Source organism: Bos taurus, chromosome 8, assembly GCF_002263795.3.
Source record: "Bos taurus isolate L1 Dominette 01449 registration number 42190680 breed Hereford chromosome 8, ARS-UCD2.0, whole genome shotgun sequence".
Classification (NCBI taxonomy): domain Eukaryota; kingdom Metazoa; phylum Chordata; class Mammalia; order Artiodactyla; family Bovidae; genus Bos; species Bos taurus.
Genome location: NC_037335.1, coordinates 110,408,568 through 110,425,792, shown reverse-complemented (window position 1 = coordinate 110,425,792; position 17,225 = coordinate 110,408,568). Strand labels below are relative to the sequence as shown.

Sequence of the window (17,225 nt, the reverse complement as noted above, 5' to 3'; positions counted from 1 at the left end):
TCACCTTTAGGTTATTACAGACTGTTGAGCAGAGGTCCCTGGGCCATGCAATAGGTCCTCGCTGGTTATCTATCTAAATACAGCAGCATGAACACGGCCAAGCTCATTCTAGGAGGCCACCAGCGCTGAGATGACAAAAGCAGACAGGGACACCACAAAATAAGATGACAGGCCAGTATCACTGTGAGCTTTAACGCTTGACTTTAAGTGGAGACAGGCTTCCAACTTGATCAAAAGAGTCTCAATCCCCAGTGATTTCTACTTATAAATATAATTTTAATTTTAAATTCATATGGAAATTGTTAAATAATTATATGGAATTTAGTTTTTAAATTTTAAATATAAATCTCAGATTCATATGGAAATCACAAAAGTCAACAAGTACATTATCTACCCTGTCAGTTGTTCCCACGTAGGAAAAAAGCTATTTAAGAATTATGAGATGTAGTGTTAGGTTTTATTATTAAACAAGCTATAAGAGGTAACTGCAAATATAATTTTGGCAATGTGAAAATAATTTGTTATAAAGTAGTGATCATAAAAACATTCTATTACTTTGCAGCTAATTCTCAAATTCAGAAAACAAATCAAAGCCTAGGGTATCAGATGATTCAGCAAAAAGTAAGTGAAGTCACATAAATAAATGGATATTAATTTTCTAAGGAGATCTACCTAAAGAAAGTTCCTATTAGAACACGGGTTTGTATTAGTGGTTTATCTGTTAGAGGGGGAAAGGACAGGGTAGCCCATCAAACCTCTGATTGGTGAGTGGCTGGATTTACTCCCAGTGAACGAAAAACAAAACACAGAAAAGTGTGAATGCTGCCCACATATGTTCACGTATCTGCAAAATCTTCAATTCCTCCATCACTCCCTGTTGCCAAAATTAACTTTTGAGCAAATCAGGATGGAATTATAAGAGTACATGGAAGGGGGAGGTTCCGGAGTTTCAATAATGGCATTATTGGTGAAGGAAAGAGGACGAGAGGCCAGACCAGCCAGTTTTGTTGAAAACCTTTCAGGTAGCACATGCTTGCTACATGTTGACTGATGCTGATGACAGAATGGAGTGGAATGGGCCTGCACCATTGCCTTTTCAGCAGGATCTCCTGTCATGACCAGCTCAGAAAGAAAAGGCCTAGAAAGGTTGGGGTATCGCTTCCAGCTTGGACATAATATCGTTGCCAGAATAGCATCCTATTGACTCCAAGAAGATGACTTGGTGTTCATTGAGATAGTCTCTGCCCATAAAGTTTGAGCCCTTTTTAAACATCATACCTTGAAACAAATATACCCTCACCCTTGCCCTGTTCCCATATTAGAGGATGCTTCTTTAATTGGGTCTTGTTGACACTACTTACCGTTTAGGGTTCTCATCTTTCTTTTTCTTGTTTAATTTTTGGCTGTGCCCCGTGGCATGCAGGACATTAGTTCCCTGACCAGGGATTGAACCTGTGCCCCTTGCAATGGAAGCATGCAGTCTTAACCACTGCCCTCCAGGCAAGTCCCTAGGGTCCTCATCTTTGTCCATCAAGCAGCCTGATACCCAGACCCTGGGACTTCTGTTAGCTCTCAAGTTTTCCCTTAAGAACAGCCCCATTTATTATTTCTTTATCAGAACTTTACCATAAAAATATGTAGTGTCTTCATCTTAGAATGGAGAAGGAAATGACAACCCACTCCAGTGTTCTTGCCTGGAGAATCCCAGGGACGGGGGAGCCTGGTGGGCTGCAGTCTATGGGGTCGCAGAGTCGGACACGACTGAAGCGACTTAGCAGCAGCAGCATCTTAGAATAGAGATGAGAGATCTCTAAGATCTCTCTAAGACCTATTCTATCTTAGAATAGATCATACAGAAAACCAGAGCACCTCCCTCTAAATTTTGACTCATTAATGAGAGGTAGTGAAATATAGTTGTGAACAGCAGACTCAGGAGCCAAATTGTCTGGGTTCAAATCACAGTTGGGGCTCTTATTAGCTCCATGACCTTGTGTGAGTTAATCTTTCTGAGTCCCGTTTTCCTCATCTGTATAGTGGAGATAGTAACGGAACTTACCTCTCAGAGTTGTGAGAGTTTGGTGAATTCATATGTATAAAGCACTTCAAACACTGCCTACCCCAGAGTAAGCATCAGGAAAGTATTTTCCATTATCATTTAATCTATGGAATAGCACAAAGCCTTATTAACACAGAAGAAAAAAGAATTACTGAAAAGTAATTCTTTTAGAAATTAATTACATCTTGCTATTTATAGCTCTAATGTCCCAGTCCTCACATTTTAATCTGAAGATCCTGGAGGGATTTTTCATATAAGTATCTTTAGGATAGAGGCTTAGATCTTCAAGGCTTTACAGGATGAAGGATTTTAGAATATTGACCAAAATGCTTCCAGTTTCACACAGCCTGTGTCCTGCCCGCCCCTCCTGCCTCATCACCCACCGTGCCGGCTCTCGTCTGTGGACAGCAGCCAATCCGATGTCTGTACAGTTGCTTTCTTGCACCGTTTTCCCATCCGTAGTAAGGCCTGTGAGCCTCTCCCCGGAACATTCATCGCCTTCCTCGCCCTCTGAACTTCCACTCACCTCTTCCGTGCCATCACACAGAGGGCAGCCTTCTCTGCATCAAAGCTCCCTCTGTCGGCCTCAGAAAGCCGGGCAGTGTCCTTGGCAGCATTTCCCACCCCTGGAAGTTTACAGTTGTGGGATCTTGTGTTTGCCTCTCTACTCCACTCCATTAGAGGAATTCCACATTGATTTGCCACCATCATATCTCGGTGCCTAGCATAGTGTCTGCACGTAGAAGGCATTCAATATATATTTTAAACGTCTATAAGCTATACCTTTGGTACAAAAAGCATGTATTGAACTTGCCTTTGGTATACCGTCGCTATGAAGACAAGATTAATTTTCTAACCTAGCACAAACTGAGTTAGGAAGTGGACAAGTAGTAGCTATAGAAATAATAAAAATAAAATAAAAATAATAAGCATTCACGGTTCGTTGTTATGCGCTGGGTTATGCAAAGCTTTGTCTCATTTAGTCTCGCGTGCCATGAAGCAGATACTAGCAGTCCTGTGTTACAGATGTGGGGCCGAAGGGGTAAGAGGGATTAAGTATCCTGTTCTGGGTCACGTTGGAAAGTGGCAGAGATAGAAATGAAACCAAAGTTTTGAATTTTAGGGCCCAAACTCTTAACTTTTGCGGCACACTGCCTCTGGCAGCAGCTCAATGATGCTCAGGGCTGGACCAGGTATGTTCATAAGGCAGGAGAGGGGACTCGAGCTGAGAGACAGGCGTGAGGGGACAGCAGCGCAGAGGGATTTACTGAGCATTTCATTTTGATCTTATGGTCTTAGTGAAATCAATTTTAGAGAGCTTAATATGTGGCTTCTTAGGTAGAGCTTTGCATAATACTGACCCTTTAAAGGTTTATGACGTCCGTCCACAAACGTTTAACCGTTTGTGGTTAAAGTTTTGGCCATGAAATGATTTGAGCATCAGAAAAACCCTAGAGAAATTATAATATGTCATTGGAAGGAATTAAACCAGCGTGTTCAAGCAGCTAAGAGTTAAAAGCTAAGCAGACGTATTCGTTTAAAAGGTGGGGATCTGACAGGAAGAAGTGGAAGGGAACTAATTGTTACTGAGCTCCCTGCCATTATTCTTTTAACAATGAAGGAATAATTGTAGGATCTGGCTCAATAAATGTAACAAAACTGTACAATTCAAAACTATCCTTAGCAACAGTAAGAGACAATTTGGGGCCTTGTTGTAAGAGTGTATAGTCTGAAACAAACCACCTAATTTTTCATTAAAATCTTCAATTCTGAGATGATTTATTATACTCCCAGTATAACCACTCCAGTATTCTTGGGCTTCCCTGGTGGCTCAGATAGTAAAGAATCGGACTGCAGTGCAGGAGACCTGGGTTCGATCCCAGGTTGGGTGGAAAGATCCCCTGGAGGAGTGCATGGCAACCCGCTCCAGTATTCTTGCCTGGAGAATCCTCGTGGACCAGAGGAGCCTGATGGGCTACAGTCCATGGGGTCACAGGAGTCAGACATGACTGAGTGACTAAGCTCAATATAACCATAGGGTAGACATCACTATTTTGCTACTATGAAATTTTTTATAAATACTGGCCTAATTACAGATATAACTAATTTTGTACTATATATTTGTTCCCCCAAAGATATATGCAAATAAATTTTAATAAAGTGAACTGTTCTTTAAATTCTTTAAAGAAGAATTTAAAAATCTTTAAAAAATGCTTTATATCTTTAATATCTTTAAAAAAAATACTTTAAATAGAAGTAGCTCTTTAAAGGAATGCAAAAGGATTCTCTTTAAAAGAAAAAAATTTTAGTGATGTGCTGGGAAAGATTGAGGGCAGGAGGAGAAGGGGACAACAGAGGATGAGGTGGTTGGATGGCATCACCGACTCGATGGACATGAGTTTGAGCAAATTCCGAGAGTTGGTGATGGACAGGGAAGCCTGGTGTGCTGCAGTCCACAGGGTTGAAAAGAGTCGAACATGACTGAGTGACCGAACTGAACTGAACTGAAAAGGATTCTCAATAAAAGAAAAAATTTTTAGTGATGTATTTGTCTACAAGCTAACTTTTTCTTTCTTTTAAATATGAATTTCCATATATGATTATGTATTGAATCTTTAAGATGAGGCTTATCTCTTTTAAGGATGATTATTGCAAATATCAAAATACTGTCGCTTCACAAAGTTATTGATGATATCAATTATTCTTACAGTAAAGGTTAGAGTTTATTCACTGAATGATGACCTGAAGCCAGCCAAAAGAGAAACGGTCTTAACTTTCATAGTAAGTATGTTTATTTAAATAATAATTTTATATAAAAATTTTTAAAATTATTTAAATTTTCATCAGGACAAGACACTTTGCTCCATAACCCTGTCCTGACACCATACTGGCTTATTCAATGTTCAGAAATGGCTGTTGAACACCTTCTATGTGTATCACGTTGTAGGGTTATTCCTTTACAATATGTAAAAATACCATGAAAATGAAAATCTCAGAAAGTTATGGTTTTGAACTAAATCATTTAAATATATGCTTCATGATACATTTCTTAAAGACCACCCCTCAATCACTAAGAATTCAACTTAGTGAATTAATCCATCGATTCAACTAAGAATTAGTTGAATGTCTATTAAGTATGATATTTTTGATTTGCACAATACAAGGTAAAGAATTACAGCCTGTGGCACTTATGCTTGACGAGTTTAGAGTTTAGTAAGTAACAGACACTAGCACATGGAAAACAGTGCTAACCCCATGAGATAAAGATCAGCAATTATCAGCCTTTCATGAGCCATGATGTACATAACAGATGTGTGCAATAAATTCCCATGGTCTTCCCAGTTCACGTCAAAACCCTACACATTTTTGGGAGGAAATAACTGCTCACCTATTAACAGTAGGTCCCCACTGCAGGTTGCAGCCCCTTTTTCTCCTACTCAAGGAACCAAAAAACCAAAAATCTTAACAGAACACGAGTGAAAAAGAGGGCTGTACAGGAATAACCGTGAATCCTTTATAACTTACAAAAATTATGGAACTTTCATAAACTTTCACATCTGAGTATTTTATAATGAATTATTTGAGAAGCATTAGTGTGTTCCAAGGAGAAGGCAATGGCACCCCACTCCAGTACTTTTGCCTGGAAAGTCCCGTGGACGGAGGAGCCTGGTAGGCTGCAGTCCATGGGGTCGCTAGAGTCGGACACGGCTGAGTGACTTCACTTTCACTTTTCACTTTCATGCATTGGAGAAGGAAATGGCAACCCACTCCAGTGTTCTTGCCTGGAGAATCCCAGGGACGGGGGAGCCTGTTGGGCTGCTGTCTATGGGGTCGCACAGAGTCGGACACTACTGAAGCGACTTAGCAGCAGCAGCAGCAGCAGTGTGTTCCAAGATTGTGGTTGATAATTATTGATATAGCCTGTAAACTTTCAAATTTCTAGCTAATAAATGAATTTTACAGCATATTTGCTTTGGAAAGTTCCAAATGAACACATACAAAATTTAGATTCCACTTTATAGATAAGTGTATGAGATATTATTTGATTCATTATAACATCAGTTTTTGTCATAGGTCTTTTTTTAGCCATACAATAGAAAGTTGAATCTCTTCTAGATAATTGAGACGAGGATACCCTGGACACTGATTTACTTTTTTTGTTTGTTTTTTTTTTTTTAAGTGAGGCAGGAGATGGAAAAAAGTCAAAAAAGGAGGAAATGCCTTAAATGAGCCGTATTTGTCTTTCACAACATTTAAATGGTTTTCCCCCTTCATATTTAATTTGAAGACATGGATATTTGTTAGTAAATATTTCTATCAATCAAAGACAACGTAATCAGTTAATTTTTAAAATGTGATTTATATGCTTGGAAATTGTCTGTTTTTATTCAAAGGATCCCGAAGGATCAGAAGTTGACATGGTAGAAGAAAATGATTATACTGGAATTATTTCTTTTCCTGACTTCAAGATTCCATCTAATCCTAAGTATTTTAAAGTTTTTTGTTGTGTTTTTAATAAAGTTTTCTGTAGAACAGACATCGGGACCTTTTGGTCGTGAGGTAGATAACCAGTCAAATGGAGCCACCTAGTGTTAACAAAAAGTAAGTGTGAGAGAAATGAAGATGTACAAAGTCTTTTCAGGTCTAATGAAAAGCTAGGCTTGGGTTCTGGCAAAACAAACAAACCACTCACAGTACTTCTCACCTTACAGATAGAAATTAAAATTTGGAAGAATCAAAAAAATAGTTCCCAGGCCTTTTTCTATCAAAACCATCAACCTTCCACCCTTCAAGGAATCTAATAGACTCTCAGTCTAAAAGGCTGGTGTTGTCCCAGGCCTTGCTATGACCAATAGAAATATTGGTCTTCTGTCGTCTTTACTGCATAGACCACCAGAAGACAGATTTCAAGAGGGAGGATCTTAGTAAAGTTATTTCCTCCATTTGGTCTCATGCTAGAGGATTAAGAACATGTTTAAACAGAACCCAATGCAATAAAAATTTAGTGAACACATTCCCGGGAAATGCAAAGTACAACGGGAATGAGAAATTTAAAATAGAAATAAAAAATTCATAGTCCCTGTCTCCCACAAACTTAAAGAAGGACGAATAAGGGCATATAAAAATGACTGCAATATCACTTTAAAATCTTCTTATGGTCGTTTTTGCTCTGCCCTCTAGAAGGGAGTTCACAGTTAATTAACTGTACTGAAGATCTTCTAGAAATTTGGATGAAATTGGGGGATTTACGTAATTTGGGTAATTTTAAAATTGTGTACCTCCTTGAAAATATTCCATAATAGCGAAGAATTGAGCCAATTATTGTATAACTCTTATCATTTCTCCACCTCCATCTTATGCCAAGGGGTAGATCATGCCAGAGTATGCATCAGCCATGATAGCCTCCTGCAACCATTGCTTTCCTACCCCAGTACCTTTTCACAGGTCATCCCCTCTGCTTAAAATGTGCTTCGTCTTACTCTTCACAAAGCTGGCTTCCTCTCATCCTTTAGGACGTGGGTTAAATGCTCTCTTTTCTAAGAGGCTACCTTGGATGCAACATCGAATGCAGTCCCTCTCTTCCTTTTTCTTTTCTCTCTCCTCATTTTACTGTCTTATTTTCTTCATGGCACTTGTCTCAATTTTGTAAGTAATTCTTTATTAATTTACTTGCCTTTACTCCCCACTAGACTATAAACTTCTTGAGGACAGGGGTCTTGTCTCTATTGGTCACTTTTGTATCACTAGCCGCTCAACGTAACAGGCACATTTCATGACTTCCATAATTTAAAATATTTTGCTTCCATAGATACGGTGTGTGGACCATTCGAGCTAAATATAAAGAAGACTTTTCAACAACTGGAACCGCATATTTTGAAATTAAAGAATATGGTAATTTCTGATGATTAAAAGTTTACCTATGTAGAGTTAGCATTTTTGCAATAATTCTTTTCACGAATGAACTTAATGTAAAATCACTCCCAGATGAAGATGAGGCTGCTTGCTGGTATGGTTAGAAGTACTGATGGAGGCGGTGGGAGGATGGGCGTTGTCTGAATGCCTAAGCTCTGGGTGTAGCTGCCCTGTTGGCCTTAAACAAGCACGCCAGCCCTCTGGACTTGTCTTCCTCATCATAGAGCTCCAAGAGACCCAGCCCCCAGGGAGCTCGACTGGTTCAGGTCCTTTCCAGAATTAGGCTTTTAGGAGAAGCAACCAGAGTTGAGGTGAGCGGAACCTGGTTAGACTGACAGGTGATTTACTCACTTCATCCCAACCTGTCAGTGACAGAACAGGAACATCTGGATTCCTTACCCGAGTCCAGTGTTGTTTTCCTGCTGACTCAGAAATTCCTAATACATTGATCCAAAAATGTCAGATAGTCTTACTTTGAAATCAGTCATGTTAATGGGTTAATAATTAAACGTATAAACTGCTTAACCTTCCCATTTCTTGTAGTTGTTTACTAGAGTATCTGTGTGCTCTGATACAGAGTTTCTGTATCAGAAGTTTCTGTAATAAAAAACTTTATTTTGCTTGAAGTTATATTTTAATTCTCCCAATAGACTCATAATAATGTGGCGAATAAACACGTGAATTTTAACAATTAACAAACAGTGACAAAACAAATTTACTATGATGAAGCTCAACTTTAAAGATTACAGGCTCTAAACAACATATAATCCTAACTGGTCCCCTTTCCTCCAAGTGTTTTTGCTGCTTCTTTTACATATCTAAAATTTATCCACCTCTTATTATCTGGAGCCACACATTTATTTTATCACCAGGCTCCCTCATGGACTACTGCAAACCCACCCTCAACCCCCAGCTGTTATCTCTGCTTTGAAGCTATTCTTGCCGTCGTGTTATTTCATTATTGAAGTCCCCAACACCTCCTCATTGCCATCCCCTCCTCAGCCTCGTTTATGCCACTCCAGTAATGGTGACTTTGCATATGATCTGCCTACAACCCCCTCCCCCTCCCTCTCACCTAGCCAACTCCTACTCACCTTCAAGTCTCGGTTGAAAAACCATTTATCCAGTGATGTTTTCCCTGAATTCTCTTTCCTGGGAAGGACTCCCTGTACTCACTTATAAATATCAGCTTTCATAACGGTCCTAAGTGTTTGTGTAATTCTTTGCTTATGCTTGTCTTCCCTGCTCGACTATGAGCTCATTGAGGGTAGGGTTTGTCTGTCGTGTTCATGGGTATGTCCGTCTTGGTAGGAGTGTGCAGGCTACATGGTGGGTGCTGGATGAAACGATGAAATATTTTCCTCTACTTCATATCTTGGAGAGAACATATCTGCCTTGATCTTTAATAACATAGGAATGCAGCCCAGAGCAACAGATTGCATTGCTCTTTGACTTCTCTTTCCTCCCACATTGCAGGCAGATTCTTTACTGTTTGTATTATGCAGGAAGGCCCTTTCACCATCTAGAAAACATATAAGCCATATCTGACTCCATCTCACTTACTCTCATGTGACAGTCTTTATCTACAATATCAAGGTCATTCAATCACCCAATTTCTGTTAGGTGTTGTGCAGGTTAATAGAATCTGTAAACCTTACTACACAGGCTGTGTTAGAACAAAGAGAAGACCGTGCTTTTTTGGACAGGTGAAATTGTTTTCTCTTGGGCAATCAGAATACCAAAGAGACAGGGAAAAAACTCCTCCTTCCTTTCGGCCCTAATTTTTAATTTTGCATGAAGCTTTTTTCTTGTAGCCAATTGTAAGCTCTCGCTTTTGACTAAAGGGAGAGTTTTATGTTGGAATTTGGAGACTGGGTGGATTTAATCTATTAGACAAAAAATGGAAATGTTAAACAAGCAAGAAATTTCTTTTTCCATTTTCAATTTAATAAACATTTGTTGAACACATGCTCTATTTGTGGCTCATGAGAAGGTTGAGGGAGGAGACACACAAAAATAAAGAGAATAGTCTTTTTTGTTTCAAGGAGCCCATCCTCTAGCGGAGGAAGTAGTCAGTTGCCTGTAAGTGCTGAAATCAAAGTTTAAGTCAAGTTCTTCTAGCACGTAGCGTATGAACTAACCTCTGATTGGTGGAACAGGAGGCTTCCGAGATCCTGCTATTGGTGATGACAAGGTGGATGCTGCGCTGATGTCACGGCTTATCCAGCTATTCCAGAGATACAGTTGGTTGCTATGCTTTAAAGACTACTCTAATTCAAGTGGTAACGTTGCTTCTTTGTTTTTATTTTCAGTGTTGCCACATTTTTCTATCTCAATAGAACCAAAAAGTAATTTCATTGGTTATAAGGACTTTACTAATTTTGAAATTACTATAAGAGCAAGGTAAGAAAGTGTTTTGGTTTGTTTTCAGAGTTTTCAGTTAAACTGAATGCTAACTTTGGTGACATTTGCCCAGAATGAGATCTTTGATTTTTACCCCCAGTTTTATTGAGATATAATTGACCTATGACATTGGGAAAGTTTAAGGTGTACTGTGTGGTGAGTTGATACATTTATATATCGCTGAGATCTGTGATTTAGTGGCAATGTCTGGCATGACTTTGAAACTACCTAACTGAGAAGACATCACGCCTATGAGTTTATTTGCTCATCCTGATTTTAGCTGATTCTGATTTTAGTCTGGTTGATTATTCACCAGCCAAAAAAAAAAAATCCTAAAAACGTAAGTTCAGTGTGTATGTTTAGGAGGCAGCCTGCCTTAGGATACTGGGACTGAGACATGAAGCTTTAACTTCTTATCATTTTTAATGGCTTCATCCGCCAGCTAATGCTGATAACTACTTTGGGACCCAGTGCCTTAACACCACAGCTACTTACGAGTCAGCTGGGCAGTTCTGCTGTCTGGGCCAGGCTGGTGTCAGTGGGGCTCACCCACATGAGCAATCAGTTGGCAGGTCAGCTGGGGGCTGGCTGGCCTAGGGAGGTCTTACTCAGATGCCTGACAGTTAACTGGCAGTTGACTGAAGCTGCAAGGATGACTGGCCCATGTGTGTTTCTCATCAACCAATGGGCTAGCTTGTAGCAGCAGCAATGCTCGAAGAGAGAAAATGGGAGCATAAAAGTCCTTTTGAGGTTTACACTTCGGGACTAACACACCGTCACTTCCACCACATTCTTTTGTCCAAAGCAAATTACAGCACCAGCCTGAAGGAAACAGCCTCCCTTCACACCATTTGCAGGCAAAGAGCTGCAAAGGCAGTAGACACATGGGCAGGTGGAGAATTGGGGTTATTTTTATAAGCGACCTATCATTTAAAAATGACCTAGTATAATTATTAAAAACAATAACCGATTTATGTAACTATATATGTCAGGCACTTTTCAAAGCATTCTGTATGTATCAGCTCATTTAATCTTTACAAAACTCTGTGTGATAGATACAATTACTATCCCCACATTACAAACAGAAAACCGAAGGTACATAAATGTTAAGTAATATGCCCAAGATCATACAGCTAATAAATCACATGGTCTCTCTTGTTCCAGAACCCATGCCCTCAAAGGCTACCATATACTGCCTCTCTTTCTAGTGTTTATTCCTCAGATAGAGTGTTTGTCACTTAATCTAAGCCACTGTAAAAGCTCACTTGACAGAGAATTGTAGAAATGGACTTCTTTTAACGGAGAGACTTACTTTTTTTGTTCAAACTACGAATAACAAGAGTAAGATCTTGCTATCATGTTGGCTATACAGGAAGTTTTCTTTATCATTGTTTTAATTCTAAACTGAAAAAGGAAATATGCAGTTAGAGTTTTTAAAAAGAACTTATATAACTGTGAGACTGGGCATGCTGCTTTAAAAGATGTAAAAGAAAATAAAGAGCAGTTCTCCACTGTTATCAAAATCATTGAGGAAGTGATGTGTTTTGTAAGAAAGAAGCCCAGACCTGACTCTTTTGATCTCCTCAAAATCAGTTTATTTCATCTAGCACATAGTAATAAAAATCTGTACTTTGGCTTTATTATGGTGGCTTTATGAGAATGAAATATAATAGTGGATGGAAAGGCACTTTAAAGTATGTCAAATGCTTTATGTGATTTTAAATTGTTATTTTTATCTGGATTTTATGATTGTAACCGTGTTAGCAGAACAGTTTTATGGTATGATTGTTTGACAGATATTTTTATAATAAAGTCGTCAACGAGGCTGACGTTTACATCACTTTTGGAATAAGAGACAACTTAGAAGATAATCAAAAAGAAATGATGCAAAAAGCAATGCAAAGCACAGCGGTAAGAGATTCACTTGTACCTAAAGATCCGTCATGAACGCTAGAGCTGGAAAGTCACTTCTGTATCATCTAGCCCACGGTACTGTTTCGTGTAGGTGTGGAAATTGAAGCTTAAAAACCTTCCATTGACTTCTCACTATCCTGAGGATAAAGTTCTGTTTCCTTGTCACCAAGCCCCCTGCCCGCCCATCTCTCCCTTTCTTCCCCCTTGCGCTGGTCACCCCAGTTTTGCAAACTCCCCCCAGTCTCCCTCGCCTCCAGGTGTCTGCAGAGCTGCTCCTTCGGCCAGGGAATGCCCTTTCCCGTTGTCACCTGCTGCCTCTTCTCTGCCTGGCTAAGCTGTCCCGTTCTTTGTCTCCACATCATCACCCATCCTGCCGCCTCAGGCCTTGAGTCGCTCTCGGTGGAGCGTGTTTCACACTTTATATTGCAGTGGTTTTCAACCAAGGGTGATTTTTACCCCCAAGGAGGCATTTGGTAATGTCCAGAGACATTTGTGGTTGTCACAACTGGGCAAGAGTGTCACACGAGCATTTCGTGGGTCGAGGCCAGGGATGTTGTGAAACTCCTTCAGAGCAGTGCTCCCCAACAATGAATTACCCTGTGCAAAATGTCAATAGTGCTGAGGTTGAAAAACCATTACAGTTAGTAATGCTTTATTTACTCTATCGTTCTCTACACAAAACTCTTTGGGGGTCTGAATCATTCCCACTATATGCCTAGAGCCAGCTTGGTTGCTGGCAAATTGTGCAGGAGCTCTATAAAAATTTGTAAGTGAGTGAATTAACCGTGAGCTTGCTGAGAAGCTGTCGGCCACAGTCAAGGCCCAGTGGCTGCTGGAGCTCAGAGTGCCCTGTGGCCCTCGCCCCAGCTCAGTGCTCTCTGCGTCGCCCTGGATGGTAAGGGCTCAGGTCATTTTGTCCACTGCTGCACTTTCACAGCAGAGAAGGCAGTGGCACCCACTCCAGTGCCCTTGCCTGGAGAATCCCATGGATGGAGGAGCCTGGTGGGCTGCCGTCTATGGGGTCGCACAGAGTCGGACACGACTGAAGCGACTTCGCAGCAGCAGCTACACTTTCACAGAGCTTCTATCACCAGTTACTGAGCCCTTGCTCTTTCAAAGTACAGTTTTATTTAAGATATAAACGCCTCTTTTTTAATGCAAGATTCTATGTTAAACACTGAGGTTTAAAGCTACATAAGACAAAAATCCCTGGCCTCGAAGTACTCGATTTTAGAAGAAAAAATAAGGCAAAATCTGTCTTACTGTGTGGTTAATAATTAAATAATATCATATGCTTCGCTGGTGGCTCAGACAGTAAAAATCTGACCAGGGTTCGATCTCTGGGTCGGGAAGATCCCCTGGAGAAGGAATGGGAACCCACTCCAGTATTCTTGCCTGGAGAATCCCATGGACAGAGGAGCCTGGCAGGCTGCAGTCTGTGAGGTGGCAAGGAGTCGGACACAACTTAGCAATTAACATATCGTGGATAACCCTATATCCCATTATCCACTGTGCGTTTTTAAATTAGTGTCTTAATATGCAAGCAGTAAAGTACAGAGTAAATATCATAAAATCCCATAAACTCTCAGTTAAGAGCAAAAGTAGGCTGAGAGGCCTAGAAAGATGATGATGACTCAGTGATGGGAAGAAGTCATCTTTGCCAGCTAGTACAAAAAAGACCTGTGGAACCAAATGATGTTTAAGATTCTTCCACATCTATAATTCTAAACAAATAGATTAGAAGATAACACTCTGGGCTTAACTGTGGACTCAGTTACTCGCGTTAGTGCTAAAGCTTTCGTCTTTGTCTTTGATTGAGAGGCTAGTAAAGGCATATTTTATTCATTTTTTGCTTATAAATTCTCCTCTGAAATAATTTGTTTATTTTCCCCCTTTAAAAAGTTGATAAACGGAATGGCTCAAGTCACATTTAACTCTGAAACAGCAGTTAAAGAATTGTCCTATGAAAGTCTAGAAGATTTAAACAACAAGTACCTCTATATCGGTGTGACAATCATAGAGTCTACAGGTAAGCTTGTTTTCCTTCTTAAACTTTCTCTTGGCAAATATTTGTTGTCGTTTATTTGCGAAGTCGTGTCCGACTCTTTTACAGCTCCATGAACTGCAGCCCACCAGGCTCCTCTGTCCATGGAATTTTCCAGGCAAGAATAGTGGAGTGGGTTGCCATTTCCTTCTCCAGGGGACCTTCCTGACCCAGGGCTTGAACCTGCAGCTCCTGTGTCTCCTGCATTGGCAGGCAGATTCTTTACCACTGACTGAGCCACCAGAGAAGATTCCCTGGAGGAGGGCATGTCAACCCACTCCAGTAGTCTTGCCTGAAGAATCCCATGGACAGAGAAGCCTGGCGGACTGTAGTCCATGGGCTCACAAAGAGTTGGATATGACCGAAGCAACTTAGCACGCACCAGAGAAGGGACTTTCTCTTGGGAAATATTTAGACAGCATATTAAAGGTATAAATATTTCATGCAATTTCTGTTTTCCTTTGCATGAAATACCACATTTGTTTGTTTTTAGCACCCCCTCTTCCCCAAAAAGAAAAAAAAAAAAAAAAACAAGGCCTCCAGGTATCAAGATCTCATTAGGATTTTCTGTCCTGAATTTTTTCAAGCAAAATCTAGAAAATGTGAAAGCCTATTTAGATTTTATACACTCTCTGAAATGTGATTTGTTAAGATTCTTATATTTGGGCCTCTTATAATATTTTAAATGAGATCTACCAACTCATGAGAATATTTTTCACAGATATCTTTAGGCCTTTATTAGAAAGCTATTTTCCCCCTGTTGGTACATTTGGTTACCTTATTTTGCTGTTTGTGTCAGATTATGGAAAGCTCACAGGGGTGTATTTTGGAATCATTTGCTGAGTCATTTCCTCAAATCATACTCCATTGTATCAGTTAACATATAGTTTTAAATGTATCTATTATAAATATCTGTAACCAAATCATTTGAAGGCTTGATAAATTTTTAACAAAGTTTGTACATTTTTATGAAAGTTACTAGTAATGCTTTACTAAGTAGTGCAATGAATTTTTATTTTTAATCCCTGTGCCCAATTTTGGAGTTGAGAGGGTTGTTGGTAATAAATGTATGATGTACACTTAAAAAAAAAAAAAGGTATAAATAATTAGTACATTCTTTCACATTTTACTTCCTTTCATAGTTAAATTTTACTTTTCCATCATTAAAACTGGGATTGGAGTGTAGCTTTGTCACTCCCTAGCCACTGGGTCTCTACTGTCTTGATGTCAAGAAGGGATGACACCCGCCCATTTAACAGTCCAAGTGGCTCACAGCCTGTCTGGCTTGAACATCTGGCACCTCAGTTTTCTCACCCAGGAGGAATCAAAACCAAAGAGATTATGTGTGTAAAGACATTTGGTGAAGTACCATGCAAACGAAAGTTACCACGACTACCACAGTTTTATCCACTTAGCTGTATGATGATAGAGTTGAACAAAGTACATCATAAAGCCCTTTTCTTCTGGAATAGTAATTCTATCCAAAACTGGAGGTAATGTTTCTAACATGAGTCCAGTAACGGTATATGCCCCTCAGTGTTACGGCGGGAATGAAAGCGTCAGTGTGCGCAGAGCACTCTCACCAGCACCTCCTTCCCCCTTTCTCCTTGTCCTCCCCTCCTCCCCACCCCTCCTCCCCTCCTAGTTCTCCGCCCGTCTCCATCTTCCCCTCCTCCTCTTCCTCCCCGTCTTCCCCCTTCTTCTTTCTCTCCTCCTCACCACCTATTTTCTTTCCTTAGCATTCTTAATGTCTTGTCTAGTACTCTTAATCCTCACTCCAATGGTTTTAATAGTTAATAATTATTACCCCCAGTTGGATTACTTTGTCTTACTTCTGATATATCTTGATTACTAATGTACCTTATATTTGCAGGTCTATATTGAACCCCTATGAACAAATAATTTAAACACACTAAGTCCATTTTTTTTTAAATAAAATGACTGTTACACTAGAAGATTCCTAAGTCTCCTTCTACCTCTTTAAATTTGTCCTTCCAGGGTAGCAGAATGAAGAACTGAGGTAGTTACAGAGTTATTCAGCGCTTTGCATACATCAGATTATCAGTACATGCGGGAGAATGATGATGACTTTAGACTCCCTGCCCTCTCTATATTGTTGACATTATTTTAATGCTTCTTTCTTACTGCTATTTTTCTCAACTTATTTAAAATAAATTCAGTTTAAACAATATTTATTAGATATGCAAAGAGTGCTGCTGAATGTGCAGGCTTACGAATGTTAATGATGCAGATTTCAGTACTCAAGTGGCTTGCAAACACGCATCAGCTTAAAGAAAAACAAAGAACTCTTTCACCAGAAGGGATTCCACGTGTGCTCCCAGCAAAGTGCTTGATGCTACTGACCTTCAGAAGCAGGCGAGCTCCTAGATGACGCTGAGCAAGCAACAAAGGTGTCCTGGAGCTGACTGGCCTTGTCTTGAAAGACCAGTAGGCTTTTGAGGAAGGGGTGACAGGCAGGGTGAAGTGGGGCACTCTTCAGAGAGGGGACGTGCCAAGGGTGACCGCTGAGAATAGCAGATTACTCGTTGGCTGAAGTATAGGATATATATGTAGGGGTGCGTATGTGCACGCTAAGTCACTTCAGTCGTGTCCAACACTTTGCGGTCCCACGCACTGGAGCCCATCAGGCTCCTCTGTCCATGGGATTCTCCAGGCGAGCATACTGGAGTGGGTTGCCATGCCCTCCTCCAGGAGCTCTTCCTGACCCAGGGTTCGAAACCATGTCTCTTCTATCTCCTGCATTTGCAGGCGGGTTCTTTACCACTAGCGCTTACCTGGGAAGCCCATATGTGGGAGTATCAGGGATATAATCCTGGAAAGAAGTTAGGGATACTAGAGCTCTGTATATTATTCTGATAACTTATTATATACAAG

At 40.2% G+C, this 17,225-nt stretch overlaps 1 protein-coding gene across 3 annotated transcripts in view; it reads left to right on the top strand.

Moving 5' to 3' along the window:
• C5 (complement C5) overlaps positions 1-17,225 on the top strand; it is a 97,529-nt gene that overhangs the window by 10,170 nt on the left and 70,134 nt on the right. For all 3 annotated transcript variants that reach the window (XR_009495450.1, NM_001166616.1, XM_059889033.1), the window contains exons 4-9: positions 4,767-4,837; positions 6,451-6,542; positions 7,866-7,948; positions 10,282-10,372; positions 12,169-12,283; positions 14,189-14,315. Coding sequence is in view for 2 of the 3 variants with exons in the window: in NM_001166616.1 (NP_001160088.1) it covers positions 4,767-4,837; positions 6,451-6,542; positions 7,866-7,948; positions 10,282-10,372; positions 12,169-12,283; positions 14,189-14,315 (579 nt within the window). In the remaining variant the exon portion in view is untranslated. The remainder of the gene's footprint in view (positions 1-4,766; positions 4,838-6,450; positions 6,543-7,865; positions 7,949-10,281; positions 10,373-12,168; positions 12,284-14,188; positions 14,316-17,225) is intronic.